Consider the following 18,293-nt stretch of genomic DNA (forward strand, 5'->3'; position numbering starts at 1 on the left):
CGATTCCTGGACATGCAAACCAAGTTCTGGTTTCATGTGTTGGTTGCTCTTCTAAATTTATAGTTCTGATAGTGTTTTGATTTGACTTGGTTTAGTTTTGGAGAATTGTTGAGCGTTGAGGGTAGAAGGATTCTTAGAGGTGAATCAGTGGTCCTATTTGTGAACGTTCACTCACATCAGAGGTAAGGGGAGCTTATTTAATTTGATTTGTATGTTTGTTTGGAATGTGTGTACGTTTGTTGAATTTCTGAATTAATATGAAATATGATTGTTTCTATGTTTTGAGTGTATGAAGTATGTGAATTTACTATGATATGGATGTATGAAATTATGTAGATAAATATTGAGAAATGAATTGAGATAAATGATTTCTAAGTATGAAATTTTCCTAAGATAATGTATGTTCGTTACTGAATGGTCTTTGACCGTTCGGTTTTTCTCGGGGACTCGTTTAGAACTGAACTCTTTCATTTAGAAGGAGTTTATGGTGAGGACGAGCGTCTTCGTCTAGTACAATTGGTGTACAGGCGTTCCACCAAGGATATTTTTCCTTGGCATTTTGATATATAAATCTAAGTATGTCTATAGGTAGTAGTATGTCCGTTCGTTCTTGAAAATTAATTAAATAATATCTTATATCTTCCAAGCGTTCGTACGATTTAGTGCGAGGTCTTTCACCAAGCGATCATACTATTTACTCATAGGTCTTTCATCAAGCGCTCGTATGATTTAGAGCTAGGTCCTTCACCAAGCGCTCGTACTATTTAGTGTTGGGTCTTACACCAAGCGCTCATTCTCTTTTCTATAATCTATCTTGATGAAAATAACGTTCGTCCAAATTCAATAAAGTTCTCTCTCTACCGTGCTTGGTCATTGACTGACATTCGGTTTTCTTGATGTTAAACTCAAATAAGCTAAGTATTTATAAGCGTTCAGTTTCTTCATGTGATTCTTTTAAGTATTATTCTTTGAATGTTTTGAAGTGTCTGTATCCATTGGTTTCAGCCTAGAGTCTTAGTACTTGGCATGGGCTTTTCGGTGTTCGATTTGAGCTCTCAAGAGTCAATTCATTTAATTGGCTCACTTTGTAAATAACATTCGTTCTATTCGTTCTTGTAATATGTGATTGTACTCGGTTTCTTTCTCAACCCGATAGTAACCTTCTCGGTCTTAATCTGTTCTAGAACTGGAGACCTCTCGGTCTCACTCCAAGTGTTCGGTCTCGTTCTGAGTTGGGGGTGAACGTTCGGTATTTGGTATCCTAAGGGATCTTTGTTAAAAATTGAAGTTTGAAAATAAAAGATGATGGAATATGATGTAGATGAAATGAGTATGATTATGAACAAGTATTCCGGGGAGGAATATCTCATGAATGGATATTGGAATTTGGTAAAGTATGAATGTGGGCATGCTAAGCTGGCTGTTCATCCTGATGTTCCGTGATTACTCGTCCTCACGTAGAGGAGGGTATCTCAGTTACTACATCACCCGGGTGCACGAACGTCGTAGCTACACATAATTCATACAGTCCGGACAGTCAGTCTAGTATTAGGCTTTGCATGAGCGAGTGATGAATTATCTTGTTTGGTTGATTGTGTGAAATATATGTTTATACATGAATTGAATTACATAAGTTTACCCTATGTCTTTCTGTCTTGTCTATTTTGTACGTTCGGTTGTCTTTCTGTTGCAATGATATCCATGTGGACGTGAGCAGAAGGAGACGAGCTGTTGGAAGAAGCTCTGGAAGAAGAAAACTTAGTCGAGGTAGGAGTTAAGACCGAACAGTAGAATCGTTCGGTCAGTAGTATAGTTTGATAGTAAGGTGATCGTTCGATGACATTTTCCCTGTTCTTTTGTATGACCGTCCGGTGTGGACTTTTGTAAACCGTTCGGTCAGAATTGCTTATCTTGTATAATTTAAGTTTTTAGTTCTTTCTGTAAGGCCGTTCGGCCACAAGCATACTTCTCTATTAATGTAAGATTGAGCTGTAATATTATTAAATGTGATTATTCTATTATATAGTTTTAGACTGTATTTTTGGGATGTTACATAATACAGCTGTTATAATTATAAAAATAAATTCAAACGTAATCAAAGTTAACTATTATTTTATATTTTACATTAATTTAATAAATTACAAATATAATAAAGAATTTTTGCATAATATAATTAAATGAATATATATTTTTATTATATAAAACTATTGCATGACAATTTTGTTAAAAAAAAGGTAATTTTGACCCTAAAATAAAACTTAAATCATAAAACTAATTACTAAAAGTTATTATAAATATTAATTGAAAAGTAAAATTTAGGAAAAATTTCTGACATCAATAACTACTATTTTGATTTTTTACTATAAAAATACAATATTCCTAACAATTTTCTTTTTTTTTGTGTAGAAAAAATGAGAGTGAAAAATAATGTTGATGGTACAAATTTTTGGAGTTAAAGTATCATTTATTTCAAAATTCATTATGCATGAACATTTGTTACAAGAGTGGTGCCTAAGAAGGACCCTCCCCTAGAAAAACACACTGGTTGGTCATACTGCAGTTTTATATTAGTTTTTATGTGTTGCTCATCACACTAAACACTCACATTTCACAAGTTGTTTTCTACCTGCTACAATCCATGGCTTCCGTAGTTCAATCTTCTTGGCAGGTTCTATTTCACCCCATTGTTCCAGTTTCATCTCTGATTGCTTTTACAATCTTCAAAAGTTGGTTTTTTGTTAATCTTGGTTCACAATCAAATTTTGAACTAGTGTTTGATGCTTGGGCACTTTGCATGTTGTTGTGATTGCAGTTTTTGATCACACATTTTAGCGAATTTCAATTGGCCTGTCTGGGTACTTTCTTTCTGCATGAAGGTGTTTTCTTTTTGTCTGGACTTCCTTGTATGATGTTGGAAAGGTCAAGGTGGCTCAGCAAGTATAAGATTCAGGTTTCACCTTATTCTTCTTCTGTCTTTGACAATTGGATTTGAGGACATGTTTCACTGGATCAAATGTTGTCCTTGTTAACTGTTTTTCTTGGTTGGAAAATCAATTTGTATTCACTTGATATGGTTTTATTTGAGAGTTGCAACAGATTTCCCAATGTCTTTTCATCTTCTTTGTTTCTATGTCCTGCATGATGAAGATTTCAAAGGTTTGAGAGAAAAATACAATTTTTATTGTGGATCCAACCGGGTGGGCCTTATTTGATAAAGATGAGTTTTTCCTTTCTCTTCATCAGAATCATATGTTGTTCAAGAACAAAAAAAGGATCCAAATGCCCTCTGGCTGACCATTCACATTTATGTCTTTTCTTCCTTCTCTTTATGCTCTGAATGGAAAGGATTCAAAGAATCTCTTGCAGCACTTGCAAGTTTGATTTCTGCTATGTTTAAATTATTGCATTGACTGAAATCTCCCAATGCCAGTACATGCAGAAAATTTCTTAATTTCTTCTTTTTCTATATATATCAAATTATTTACCATGGAGAAAGATAGAGTTTCTTCACTTCTCTTTTCCTCTTTTGTTTTCACTCTTTATTAGAAGACTGAGTTTTGCTTTAAAAAATTGTACTAAAAGCACGGAATTTAACATAATTGTACATAAAACAGGCAACAATAGAGTTTTCAGCAGGTCTTTGTAATAAAATTAATATTGAAAACCAGTTGTATAATTAATCACGAAATTAGAGAATAAAAAAAAAAAAAAAAAAAGACGTTTCCTCAAAATATGTTCTTTCCTGTTTTATAATAATCACTTTTTTTTTTCTCAATTCAAATATGACAACCAATATGTTGCTTAGTAATCATCTTTTTCTTTTGTATTTCCACCATTTTGAAGCTTGGCCGTCTCATAGTGTATTTGGAAAGCTTTCAGCCATAAATCACATCCTTGATGTGAAAAATGTAAAAGCCAGAACCATTTTGATTTGAAAAGAGTAGAAGCTAGAACTACTAGTTTCTATTTTGATGTGAAAATTGGTGTTCCTGATTCACTTCCACGCAGTTTGTTAAATATATATAGCTATTAATGCTTCTTTCATGCAGGCAAAAAATAATAGCCCTGCAGCTCAGAAAAAATGTATCAGTGGTTTAATGCTGTACCATTTTGGTGTCAATCTACCTGTTATGATCATTTCTTATCCTTTACTTAAGCGCATGGGTATGCAGATCAGTCTTCCATTGCCATCTTGGTACTTCATGAATTCTTTTAGTGATCATAATAACAATAATAATAAAGTAATTTTTTAGCAACATGATAGAAAGCTATTGATATGAACATTTATAAATTTCTTTTAAGTAGACATGAAAATATTTTGTTTTTGGTTTTGCAGGAAAATCATTTTAACCCAAATAATCTTCTACTTCATATTGGAGGATTTTGTATTCTACTGGGGACACAGGATATTGCATACCAAATGGTTGTACAAAAATGTGCACAGTGTTCACCATGAGTAAGTACTATGCATATTCTGGATTTGATTTTCATTTGTTCCTTTGAAAGTTTTGCTCACAGTTCCAAGATGTTTTTTCCATGTTGTGAAGATATGCTACACCATTTGGACTTACTTCTGAATATGGTTTGATTTTCATTTGTTCCTTTGAAAGTTTTGCTCACAGTTCCAAGATGTTTTTTCCATGTTGTGAAGATATGCTACACCATTTGGACTTACTTCTGAATATGCTCATCCTGCTGAGATACTTTTTCTTGGATTTGCTACCATTATTGGTCCTGTTCTCACTGGTCCTCACTTAATGACTCTCTGGACATGGATGAGTTTGAGAGTCCTGGAGACAGTTGAGGTGCATTGTGGCTACCATTTTCCATGGAGTCTTTCAAATTTCATTCCATTATATGGGGGGTGAGTGTGATACTCCTTTCCCTTGACATCATGCACTGGATTTATTCCATTATAGTTCTTATAATCTTCATTTTCAGAGCTGATTTCCATGACTATCATCACCGGTTGCTGTATACCAAATCTGGAAACTACTCCTCAACCTTTACATACATGGACTGGTATGTCTTCTTCCACTATGAAAGTATTAGCCTTTTTGGTCTTATAAGAATAGAGCTAAAATGATAGGAGATAGAAGATATTGTATTACTTAGCCAATCAAGCTGCATAAGTTGTACATGTTTGCACAAGAGTAATTCATTCCCTTGAACAAAAATAGTGTTCCCGAATGTTTAGTAACTCAATACATTTTGTTTTCTAATTGTTTGTCTAACATTTGGTTAAGATTTGAGATGGCCTAACCCATATTTTCATGCATTCTTTGAACTAAGCTTTTCTTTTAAGATGTTCACTAGTAATGGTGACAATGGTATATAAAATTTTGTTGTTTTCTGTGTACAGGATTTTCGGAACTGATACAGGGTACAAAAACTTGAAGGCATCCAAGAAAGCAGAAGCTGAAAGCAGTAGCCATCAAAAGAAACAGCATTGAGGTACAAATGTTCTTGGGAGTATGCAGAAAGTGTTGATATCCAACTAAAGGCATAATATCATTGTCATACTGTACTTGGTTTTTTGCTGTTCTGGTGTGCATAGTTCAAAGGTTTTCTTTCAAGACATATAACTTGTTTTTCAGACCAATATAATAAAGTCATTGTCTTCAATGGTTCATTTTATGCATAAGACTTAACCTTTCAATTGATTTGCAAACTGAATACAGTGTTTATATAAAACATTTGATAATCTTAAATGATAAAAGATACCGTGTGATTTCGGGTGTCTATATGTTTAGTTATATTTGGAGAAATTAGTTTCAAGTTAAAATATTTCAGGAATCTTGTAAGCTGAATACAATTTTTATAATGAGTTTTTCTGTTAGTTTGTTTTTAAAATAAATACATTTAAAAATAAATTACTTCTTTCTAACATCAAGGTTAAAATATACCTTATTGAACTAAAATTTGGATTTGTTTCTTTATTTTTTAACAGATTTATTATAATTTTAAACGCATTTATACTTTTATCTTTTAAAAGAAAAGCTGATGTTGCCTTTATGAAAAAGTAAATATTGATCATCTTATGCAGTTTTTACTCTGTTGAATATTTGAAACTTGTTTCATTAAATTACTTTATTTAACTCAAGTTGTACTTCAAAATAAACTTAAAGTCATAAACACAGAATTCTCTTTTAATTTTAATTAGAGAAAATAACGGAAAAGAAAAGTTAAGTTTTTTAATATGGAAATATTTAGTTAAACACTTGAGTTTTTTTTTTCATACTAAAGTTATTTTTTTTTCTGAAGTTATTTTTTATTACTATTCAAATGAAAATTCAGATGAAATAAATTAAATTTATTGCATTTAAAGCAATTGAAAAGCTAGTTAATATTTCATTAAATATTTTATTTTAATGATTATAAATAAATATTATTGCATATGCATGGGTACGGTATAATAGATTTAAATATTAATATAAACTTTATTTTTTATTGATAAGTTCGACCTTTCATTTATTTATTATTTTCTTTTCATCCATATTTAATTTATCAAATACTTAATAACATTAAATATTATATTAATTAAATTAAATGTAATACAAAATCAGCTTAAGAAATTATTAAAAATCTTAAAGTTAACATTAGACGACTTAATATGCACTTAAATATTATATTTATTGTACACTTTAAAAAATTCATCATGTATATTATATATTAACTTTATGATTATTTATTTATTGAAAATTTAAGTGTAAGTAGAAATACGAATGTTAAATATTATATAGAAATTTCATAAAACTATTAAGATTTTGTGTTTAAGTAATATATTTTCTTGTATTATTTGACTTATATTTCATTAATTTGTATCTTCTATCAATAAATCCATCACTTTCACACTCCACTTCTTCTGCTAATTGATATGTATCTTCTATCAATAAATCCATCATGATATAAAAAAATATAAGAAAAAAAGAGAAGGATCAAAACAAATTATTCAACACTCCCCTTCTGCTAATTGATTTGTATCTTCTATTGATAAATCCATCATGATATAAAAAAAATATAAGAAAAAGAGAAGGTCACAAAAAATGATTATAGAAAGAAAGTATTGTATATCCAAAGAAAAGGAAAAACAAGATGGTATAAGATACAAAATGTAACAATGAAAGAAAAAAAAATCGAATATGAAAGAGTTAAGCCACAATACACCCTTCGATCATATAAAGAGCTCGACTCTATGAGTAACTAAACCATAGGAAGAACTCGATAATATGGACGTCTTAGCCACAACACATAGCTTGACAACTTTGAAGAACTCGATTAAAAGAAAAGCTTGACAACTCTACAATAACTTGACCATAACTTAGAGACAACTCGTAACAATTCGACCATAGCTTAACTCGACAACACTACAATGGCTCAACAACGACTAAGTACAACTCGACAACTATGCAACAATTCAACCACAATTTAGAAACAACTCAACAACACTACAACAACTCAACAACACAAGATTATGAACTTATTATATACAATGTAATTGTAACGATTCCATTATCAACTTTAACAAAAACATTTGCATATTACTCCACATATGTTACATATATTTAATATTTACATGTATAAATAATTACGATTATCACTTTTGATTTTAAATTACGTTAATCTAATCAAATCAAAGTTTATAATAAAACTAGAAGATATTAATATCTATTTTACAAGATTCAGATAACAAATGAAAATGGTAATAAACTATATGGAGAGTTGACTTATAACTATAATTGTTTTTATCAAATGTTTCTAGTAACTAACCTTGTTCGTAAAATTTTGTTGTAACAATTTTTTACCACTAAAAGATTATCCCTACATATAGACTCAAGGTATCTAACCAAAGCAACTTGTTAAATTTTTTTTCAACTAATTCGAATGCTGTTAACAAATTATCTTGTATGTCACCAAAGTAATTCACATGATAATTATTTCAATTAATAAATTAACAAGAAAATAATTTTTATATGAATATTTCATTTAAGATACATAGATTTTAATTATTTTAAATTTTTTTGAACATAGCACAACAAAATACTTGTATTGTCAACATACACTTCTTTAATACACTCTGTCAAGGATTATAAGTTTGGAATTTTTGGGAGTGATTAAAATTTGGGGTGTTGCTCCCTCCACCCCCACACATCTCTTCCTCCACCTCCCCTTTACTATTTTGCCCCTTCCTCCACCTTTCCTTTACTATTTTGCCCCTCATTAAAATTTTATTTTTAAAATTATTGTTTTTTAATTTTATTCATTTATATCATATTTCACTGATAACCTGATAACCTACGTAGTTCCTTGTATGAGTAAAATATTTTTCTGCAAAGCTTGGTAATCGTGAAAAGAATTATCAAGCAATCTTCCTCTTGTTCTCGGTGCACTACGTGGTGCAGTGCGTTTGTGGTGTAGTGTCCTTGTCGTAGTTCCTCTCCAGGTACGTAGTCATAATCCTTCCAATAATCCTAAACCTTAAACCCTTCCCATACTTCCAATAATCCTTTTAATATCTAAGCCTATAATCCTTGCATGAGCCGTAAAACGTAGTAAAATAGAAACGAAACGTAAAAGGAACACTGTCTCTGGACGGATGACATCCTTCAACGGATGTCAACATCCGTTTAAGGCGAAACGGATGTCGACATCCGTTTTGCCTTAAACGGATGTTGACATCCGTTGAAGGATGTCATCCGTCCAGGAGTATTGTTCCCTACACCAAGTTTAAAATATTAATCCTTAAACGGATCTCCACATCCGTTAACGGATCTCAACATCCGTTAACAGATTTCAATGGAGGTAAATTTATTATAGAAAGAGTGCACCAGACACTAGTCACGGGACCACGGCCTCTTATTACAACCCCTCACCCATGTGCTTCTCTGCTCATTAATTTTATTCTTCCCGCTAATTAGTCTACCTACGTAGTTTGGCCATGAAATAAATTAAGCTCCAACATTATGGAACCTCGTAAAGCCAATTTCTTGTTTGTTTCAAATTTTTTTTCGCAAGCTTGGAAGAAAACACCTGCAAGATTGAGACTTGTACTTATTTCTTGTACTCCAAAAATTATTTACCCCATTTTCTAGTTGACAGCAACTCCAATTGTGTCACACTAACTTGTATTTTATTTACAGTAATTTATATTTAAATTTATAATTTTAAATGTTATATATGATTAGTTTTTAAACGTTGATGAGGCTTGACGGAAGAGAAAATGATAAACGGTGAAGAAGAAGCTTGACGGAAGAGAGAAAGGTAAACAGAAATGGAAGAGAGGAAGAGGTGCAGAGGGAAGTAAATCAGAAATTTTAAATAAAATAAAATATTAAAATAATAAAAATAAAAAATTTTAACTTTTGAGGATATAATTGTCATTTTAGAAGGATATAATTGGCATTTTAGAAAATTGGGGAGGTGGAGGAAGAGATGTGTGGGGGTGGAGGGAGCAACACCCTAAAATTTGAGTGTAAATTAGAAAGCCCAGTCCAACTGTATAATTCAAAGAGAAATGCTGGGTCAGGTAAAGCGTTTTTTCCACAACATAGTAATAACAACAAACATACTGTTAACTGTACTTCTCTATCAACACCCTTGTTTTACTAAGTTAAATCAGTATCCCATTGTTCAAACAACCCACACTACAATAATTAAACTTTATTTTCTACTAAAATAATATATTTTCGATTTTTCAGTATGATAATTCCTGCATCTTTCGATTTTGCTTCGTGGTTTTCCCAATCATTATATTAATCAAGTATAATTAAGAGTAAGGAGGACAAAGCGGATATCGACACCAAATTAATCCGATTTAAAGGTGGATTAGGTAGACTGTTTTTTTAAAAATTAACATAAAAATAAAAATAATTTAAAAAAATATTGTTTTTATTATATTATTTAAACATGTAAGAATATAATAATGTTGTAAATTAAATCATTAACATTGGTAAATTAAGTTTTAATAAATGTTCATAATAAAGTAATATAATGTAAAATAAATAGTTATTTTAATTTATTCACATAAAATATTAATTAATTAATTAAATATTTATAAAATATGTTTATGATTAAGTATGTTATATATGTACACACACACACACACATATATATATATATATATATATATATATATATATATATATATATATATATATATATATATATATATATATATATTATACAAACGAAATTTAGAAAAATTAAAATTAAGAAAAGAAATAGCTGAAGTATTCAACTAACTTGTTGACTCGTGTTTTGATGAAACCGGTCAAGATTTCAAGCTTTTCATGTTTCATTTTGAACGGGCTAAATAAACTAATCTATTTTACCACTCTTACGAAGAACTGAACACATTAAAAACCTATAATGTAAAATAGTAAAATAATTATTGTGTTAACATTAGTACATTTTTTAGTAAAATTCAACAAGATATTTTAAATAAAGTCTGGAATTATATTTAGATAGAAGAAAAAAACAGGTAAGAAAAGTTTGTCTTGTCAGAGCTCATAAGTAAAATTTATTAACGAAAGAAATTATTAGAATATTTTTCTGATAAAGTTTTGGTGATATTTTTTTACTTATTTGTTTTAAATTAATATATAAATGAATATATGGATTGAATATCCTGGCGGAGAGATGGTTGCATCTGTGTGTCACTATTTGACATGTCTGCAAGTGTTTGTATGGAATATCCTATCACCAATGTTTTATCTGTACGGAACCATTTATGGAATCCAAAACATTATATATGAGATACATTTATCCCTCCAAAGATCCCATCCACAAAACAGAACATCCATTCTTAAGAGAATTAATGCTCAAAAGTTTTCCATCTTTTAATTTCTCATACCAAATCTAAATTAAAATATCTTTAATTCTTAAATTTACAAGAATGATGTAATATTTTTCTTATTTATTTATAACTTAATATACTTCTTATATTTTTTTTTATCTTTTCTCTCAGCACGTTATCGTTATTTTCCCCCACCTTATTTTGTTCATGAGGTTAGACGATATATATAACAAATATGCAAGTTAATCATTCTCTAAAACGATGTTAATGTTGATTTAATAAAACAAATCATATCAAATATTTTTAAAAAAATATACAGACCACACAAAGTAAAAGATAAATAGAAAAAAAAAATCATCACTTATAGTGATAAAATATGCTATTTAAACCTTAAAAATTAAATGTGACTACACTTTAATTCATTATCTTGACATATAGTGCCTAAAATTTGATAGTCCTCAATGATCTAATAGTCTATAACAAGATAAGTCTAACAAACTTTGACGATATATTTTAATCTCATGTTACAAAACTGAATTTAAGTCTAACAAACTCATTTATTATATATTTTAAATTGATTTTATATTTTTTATTTACATTAGAGTTTGAAATTATTCCTTATTTTTATTAAGAATTAATGTTGATGATATATAGTTGGAAAGAGAAGGTGGTGGCTTATCAAAATAGAACATAAATTGGCAAGGTGGTAGATGATGTGAGTAATTACCGAAAGCACTTTTGTTGAAGGATTTGTCATATGATTCCTAAAATCTATTTGATTAGAAAAGGAGGGTAATGAAAAGACAAAAGTTTGCCACCCGGTTTGACGTAAAAATTGACCCTTGAACAAGAAATGTTTGTGTAAATGCCCATAATTATCCTATTATGACCCTAAAAATGTTCCCAGAAACTGTGACAAAACCATTTTGGATTTGATTTAAGCAAATGATGTGGGTGACAAGGTGACCACCACAAACCGTCGTGTCGATTTCTCAATTCTTCAACCTGTTTTTTAGCATCACTTTATATATTCCTGCCACACCAATAATTCTAACATGGTTTTACTCCCTCGTGCCTATCTCTTTCTCACTGAGGAACCAAACAGACAGTTAAAATCATCATCACTGGCAAAAGTGAAGGAAAAGAAAACTCATCAATCTTTGCCATTCGTGCATGAATTTGTCGAATAAAACATCAAAGGGCAAACACAACTTTACGCTAAAGTGCTTCTCTAGTTTTTGTCTTGTTAAACGTTGCTTTGTTCTCATCCATTAATTATTGTGCTGTGTTTAATATTATTATTCAAAATCTTGTTAGAAAAACATGAGACTATTCACCAACCGAGTGCATCACATCAATCGTGTGGTGGGTTAATGGAATCTTTGAGATGTTTGTTTGAGACACCAAACAATGGTTCTTTGCACATGGTCATAGAACTGTGTAGATTCGAAAAATCAAGCAACCCAACAACGATGTTTTTTTCAGAAAGGGTTGACCCAGATTACCATTTATATTTTCACTGTCAAAAGTTATTATTATTCGAACATTTACCCAGTAATCAAAAATTTAGTTACACAATAATACGTTTTTTTTTTCTTAATCAGTTCTGTGGTCACAAAAGGTGGTTCTATTCTTACGTTCTTCATAATTCAACATGAGTTATGCAAATAATTAATATATAAAATAAACTTCTCAAATCAATTCGACATTCAAACACGACTTCCAACTATAACTCTTTCAACATCGATTCTGAAATTAATGTGAGATCTCTTTCAGCACGTTGAGTAGTCCATTGTTGTAGTAACATTAGTACAAAAAAAATAACTAAAAGCACTCTTATCATCGTTTTGTTTGATATAAAAGAAGAAACAATGAATAAAAAAATAATATGTTAAAAAAAGATGTATTTAGTTGAAAAAAGTATAAACAAATTATATAAGAGAATTTTCGTACATGAATTTTGTTATAATATTATATTATTGCATAAGTTAAAAGCATTAATTGTGATTTTAGATTTCAGAACGTTCTATTGCAACGTTAGAATTCTAATTGGGAAACGAAAATATTTTTATTAAACATGTCAATGTTGAAATATTCAATGTGAATTAATTCTAACGTTAAAAATCTTTATGATTTTTAATTTCTTTTATTTAATTGATTCCTCCCTAGCTCTATAAACAACAGAGAGCTCTTTTCCTGTTCTAAAACACACCAAAAAATTTAGTCTTTCTCATTTTTTTCTTTTCTGAATTTCATTCTTTAGCTCTCTCTCTCTTCTAAAAATATTCTGGGTTATTCTTATACTCTGTTTAGAGTTCCTTACTAGTTCTGAGATCCTCAGACATTCTGAGAAGTTCCTGTTGTATCTTGGGGGACTTGCGCAACACACCGCGGATAAGTCCTTAAGGACAGTGACTCTACACGCCTCAGGAAATACTATTTTGTCAGTTTTTCCAACAATCTTAAGGACTTATGGCTGACATCAACAACATGCCTTCAAAGAACCAAACCATTGCTTCCAGAACCCAAACAGTCTTCACAAAATCTCTTCCGGACGTGTCAAAAATCGAGATTTTCTCTGGACAGAACTTTCGACGCTGGAAAGAACGTGTTTCCACCCTTTTAGACATGTATGGAGTTGTTGCTGCTCTTTCATCTCCGAAGCCCGACTCCACTATTCCTTCAAACTCAAAACTAGTTGAAGAGTGAACTTACACGAACAAGGTATGCCGACACACTCTACTTAGTGCACTTTCTAATGATTTGTTCGATGTGTACTGTTCCTACAAGGAAGCAAAGGACATTTGGGACTCGTTGATTCTCAAATACACTACTGAAGATGTCGTCAAACAAAGATTCGTCATAGGAAATTACTACCCTTGGGAAATGATTGAAGACAAGGACATAAAAACTCAAATCAATGAATACCACAAGTTGCTCGAAGACATCAAAGCAGAAAACATTCTAATCGAGTTGTTTCAGAACTTCTGATCGAGAAATTGCCGCCATCCTGGACAAATTACAAACAACAGTTGAAACACAGACACAAGCAAATGTCTCTACCAGAACTCATTACACACATAATAATTGAAGGTACCAACAGGAAGGAGTCTGCTACTACAAGGGCCAAAGCTTTATCTATGAAAGCAAATATGGTAGAAGTAAAACCTGCTCCAAAAAGGTACGAATACAAACCTGATCACAAAAAGAAAAATAATTTTCTTAAATCTCGTCCCCATGAATCTAAACCCACCTTTAAAAAGAAAGGAAATTGCTTCGTATGTGGGAAGCCAAGCCATCATGCACCACAGTGCAGGCGTATAGCGAGAAACGACAATCCTCCTAGGGCCAATATAGCCGAAGGAGATGACATTATTGTTGCGGTCGTTTCTCAAGTGAATCTGATGACCAATGTGAGCAAGTGGGTAGTAGACTCTGGTGTTACTAGGCATATCTGTGCAAACAGAAGTGCTTTTACCTCTTACACTAGTGTCGGGGATGGAGAAGAACATGTCTACCTCGGTGATTCCAGGACCACTCCTATTCTGGGAAAAGGAAAAGTTCTTCTCAAACTCACATCTGGAAAGACTCTGGCCTTGAGTGATGTGCTACATGTGCCATCAATCAGAGTTAATTTAATCTCTGTAGCACTATTGGGAAAAGTGGGGATTAAAGTGTCATTTGAGTCTGACAAGATCATCATGACAAAAAAATAATGTGTTCGTGGGGAAGGGATATTGTGATCAAGGACTCTTCATTCTAAATGTTTCTGAAAATATTAATGAATCAAGTTCTTCTGCTTATATTGTTGACTCGTATGATATATAGCATGCTAGATTAGGACATGTGAATTCCTCGTATGTTTTGAAATTACAACGACTAGGATTGATTAATATGCATGATAAACAGAGTAGAAAATGTGATATATGTGTAGAATCTAAATTAACAAAGAAAACATGTTTTTCTGTAGAACGCCAAACTGAACTATTAAGCTTAATTCATACTGATGTAGCTGATATGAAACAAACCATGTCTAGAGGAGGTAAAAATTATTTTGTGACCTTTATAGATGATTATTCTAGATATACCAAAGTTTACTTAATCAAACATAAAGATGAAACCTTTGATGTATTTTTAACCTATAAGACAGAAGTAGAAAATCAGTTGAATAAGAAAATTAAAAGGATTATATCAGATAGAGGTGGTGAGTATGTGCTTTTTAATGACTATTGTGTTAAAGAAGGAATTATCCATGAAGTGACCCCACCATATTCACCTGAGTCTAATGGAGTAGCTGAGACGAAAAATAGAACCCTTAAGGAAATGATGAATGCTATGCTTGTTAGTTCTGGTGCACCTGATAACCTTTGGGGAGAAGCCTTGCTTACTGCATGTTTTTTACAAAATAGAATACCCCATAAAGAAACCGGTAAAACTCCTTATGAGTTGTGGAAAGGTTACCAACCTAACCTTAAATATTTAAGGGTGTGGGGGTGCTTAGCTAAGGTGATGTTACCTGATCCTAAGAAAAGGAAAATAGGATCTAAAACCTCTGATTGTATGTTCTTAGGTTATGCTGAACATAGTGCTGCCTATAGGTTTCTAGTTGTTAAAAGTAATATACTTGAGAGAAATTCTATAATGGAGACGAAAAATGCTGAATTTTTTGAACACGTGTTTCCCTTAAAGGTTAGTGAGATGTCTCAACCTGTTGATGATAATGATAATAGTAATACCATAAATGATGATTTGAGAAGAAGCAAAAGGCTAAGAAAGGAAACTTCCTTTGGAGATGACTTTTATACTTGTCTTGTTGATAATGATCCAATAAGCTTTATAGAAGCTACTAGTGCTCCTAATGCAAAACAGTGGGATAAGGCCATTAGAACTGAAATTGAATCAATTCAGAAAAACAATACTTGGACTTTAGTAGATTTGCCTAAAGGAGCAAAACCCATTGGTTGTAAGTGGATCTTTAAGAAAAAGTATCACCTTGATGGATCCATAGAGAAATATAAGGCAAGATTAGTAGCAAAAGGTTTTACTCAAAAACCCAACATAGATTACTTTGATACTTTTGAATTTTTGAGTGTTGTTAGCCTTAGCAGCTATCCATAAACTAGTGATACATCAGATGAATGTTAAAACAACCTTTTTGAATGGTGATTTAGAGGAGGAAATTTATATGACTCAACCTGAACGGTGTGTTGTACCTGGTCAAGAGGATAAAATATGCACACTCTTAAAATCCTTATATGGGTTGAAACAAGCACCAAAACAATGGCATGAAAAACTTGATAATGTGTTGCTTTGTGATGGGTTTTCACCTAATCATGCTGATAAATGTGTGTACTCTAAGTTCAAAAATGGTGATTGTGTCATTATATGCTTGTATGTGGATGACATGTTAATCTTTGGTACATGCAATGAGATTGTCGCTACAACTAAATTGTTTCTAGGATCAAAATTTGAAATGAAAGACATGGGTGAAGCCAATGTGATTTTAGGTATTAGAATCATAAGGAAGGGAGATAGTATATTACTATCTCAAGAACAATACATTGACAAACTTCTTAAGAAGTTTGGGTTTTATGACTTAAAACAAGTGAGTACCCCTTATGATGCTAACTCTAAATTAATGAAAAATAGAGGAGAATCATTATCTCAGCCTCAGTATGCCCAGATAATTGGGAGCTTATTGCACTTGATGAGCTTTTCTAGACCTGACATTGCTTATGCAGTAGGTAGACTAAGTAGGTACACTCAATGTCCAAATCAGGAACATTGGGATGCACTTGCTAGGCTTATGAGATACTTAAGAGGTTCAATGGATTATGCCATTGAATATAGTGGATTTCCCGCTGTACTAGAAAGGTACACTGATGCTAACTGGATCTCTGATTTAGATGAGAAAAAATCCACTAGTGGTTATGTATTCATACTTGGGGGTGGTACGATTACATGAAGATCAGCCAGACAAACAATTATTGCAAGATCAACAATGGAATCTGAGTTTGTCGCTCTTGAGATGGCTGGTAGTGAGGCTGAGTAGTTGAAAAACATCTTAGCAAACATTCCGCTAGGAATGAAATCAACCACATCTGTGTCAATACATTGTGATTGCCAATTGGCAATAGCTATAGCTAAAAACAAAAATTACAATGGAAAGAATAGACATATTCAATTGAGACACAATTTGGTGAAGCAGCTGCTAAAGAGTGGAACTATTTCCATTGATTATGTGAAGTCAGAACGGAATCTAGCAGATCCTCTGACAAAACCTATGGGAAGAAAAATGATATTAGAAACATCAAGGGGAATGGGACTTAAGCCGCTTGCAAACAAACAAATGATGGTAACCCAACCTTTGTGATTGGAGATCCCATGAATAAGGTTCATATGGGTAAAAACAAGTCACTTGTTAGTTCTGATAGCACTAAATTGATTTTAATCAATTATGTCTATTCCTATGGTGTGTGTGTGTGAAAGTGCTAGAGACTGCATTATTGAGAGGTTAAACTTTGTCATTAAAATTCCATACGGTGATAGAATTTTGTCTTAAACAAAGTCTTAATGATTTTCATATCCCTTATGGGTAGTGTATGATTTGCAGCATACACTTGATGAAATCACCTATATGAGTGTCAAGTGGGGCCGCTTGCATGAGATCTTGGCATGATCTCTAGATCATTCATGAATACCGGGCACGCGCATGGCCTAGTAAGCGCAACACAGCGATAACAGCAAGGATTGTGGGGGTGTATTGTGATTTATAAACCTCTAACACACGTCAATTGTCCTTGGCTTATATAGCTTGCTATACCAACTACACTGTGTGTTAAGTATCTCAATCTAAAACTGGTTCATATAGCTTGCTATACCAGCTCTGATGCATTACATCCTATGAGACCCAGAATAAAAGTTTTTATCTTTTCTTTCAACTTTTGCAATACGTGGGGGATTATTATAATATTATATTATTGCATAAGTTAAAACCATTAATTGTGATTTTGGATTTTAGAACGTTGTATTGCAACGTTAGAATTCTAATTAGAAAACGAAAATATTTTTATTAAACATGTCAACGTTCAAATATTCAATGTGAATTAATTCCAACGTTAAAAATCTTTATGATTTTTAATTTCTTTTATTTAATTGATTCCTCCCTAGCTCTATAAATAGAGAGCTCTTCCCCTGTTCCAAAACACACCAAAAAATTCAGTCTTTCTCATTCTTCTCTTTTCTGAATTTCATTCTTTAGCTCTTTCTCTCTTCTAAAAATATTCTGGGTTATTCTTATATTCTGTTTAGAGTTCCTTGCTAGTTCTGAGATCTTCAAACATTCTGAGAAGTTCCTGTTGTATCTTGAAGGACTTGCGCAACACACCGCGGATAAGTTCTTAAGGACAATGACTCTACAAGTCTCAGAAAATACTATTTTGTCAGCTTTTCCAACAAATTTAAGTATCTATGAATTTATTTAACTTATTTATGAAAA

The 18,293-nt window shown here is 31.8% G+C and overlaps 1 protein-coding gene across 1 annotated transcript; it reads left to right on the forward strand.

Annotated features, from left to right (window-relative positions):
- The first annotated feature begins 2,549 nt into the window (after positions 1-2,549).
- Positions 2,550-5,646, forward strand: LOC124827607 (methylsterol monooxygenase 2-2-like). Its single transcript, XM_047300695.2, has 7 exons — positions 2,550-2,668; positions 2,813-2,950; positions 4,050-4,195; positions 4,337-4,456; positions 4,652-4,864; positions 4,942-5,022; positions 5,363-5,646. Exons 1-7 carry the CDS (start codon positions 2,639-2,641, stop codon positions 5,451-5,453), a joined length of 819 nt encoding a protein of 272 aa, XP_047156651.1. The 5' UTR covers positions 2,550-2,638; the 3' UTR covers positions 5,454-5,646.
- The last annotated feature ends 12,647 nt before the right edge of the window (positions 5,647-18,293 follow it).

The sequence above is a fragment of the Vigna umbellata genome, chromosome 7 (assembly GCF_029865625.1).
Source record: "Vigna umbellata cultivar VRB3 chromosome 7, Vumbellata_1.0, whole genome shotgun sequence".
Taxonomy (NCBI): Eukaryota; Viridiplantae; Streptophyta; class Magnoliopsida; order Fabales; family Fabaceae; genus Vigna; species Vigna umbellata.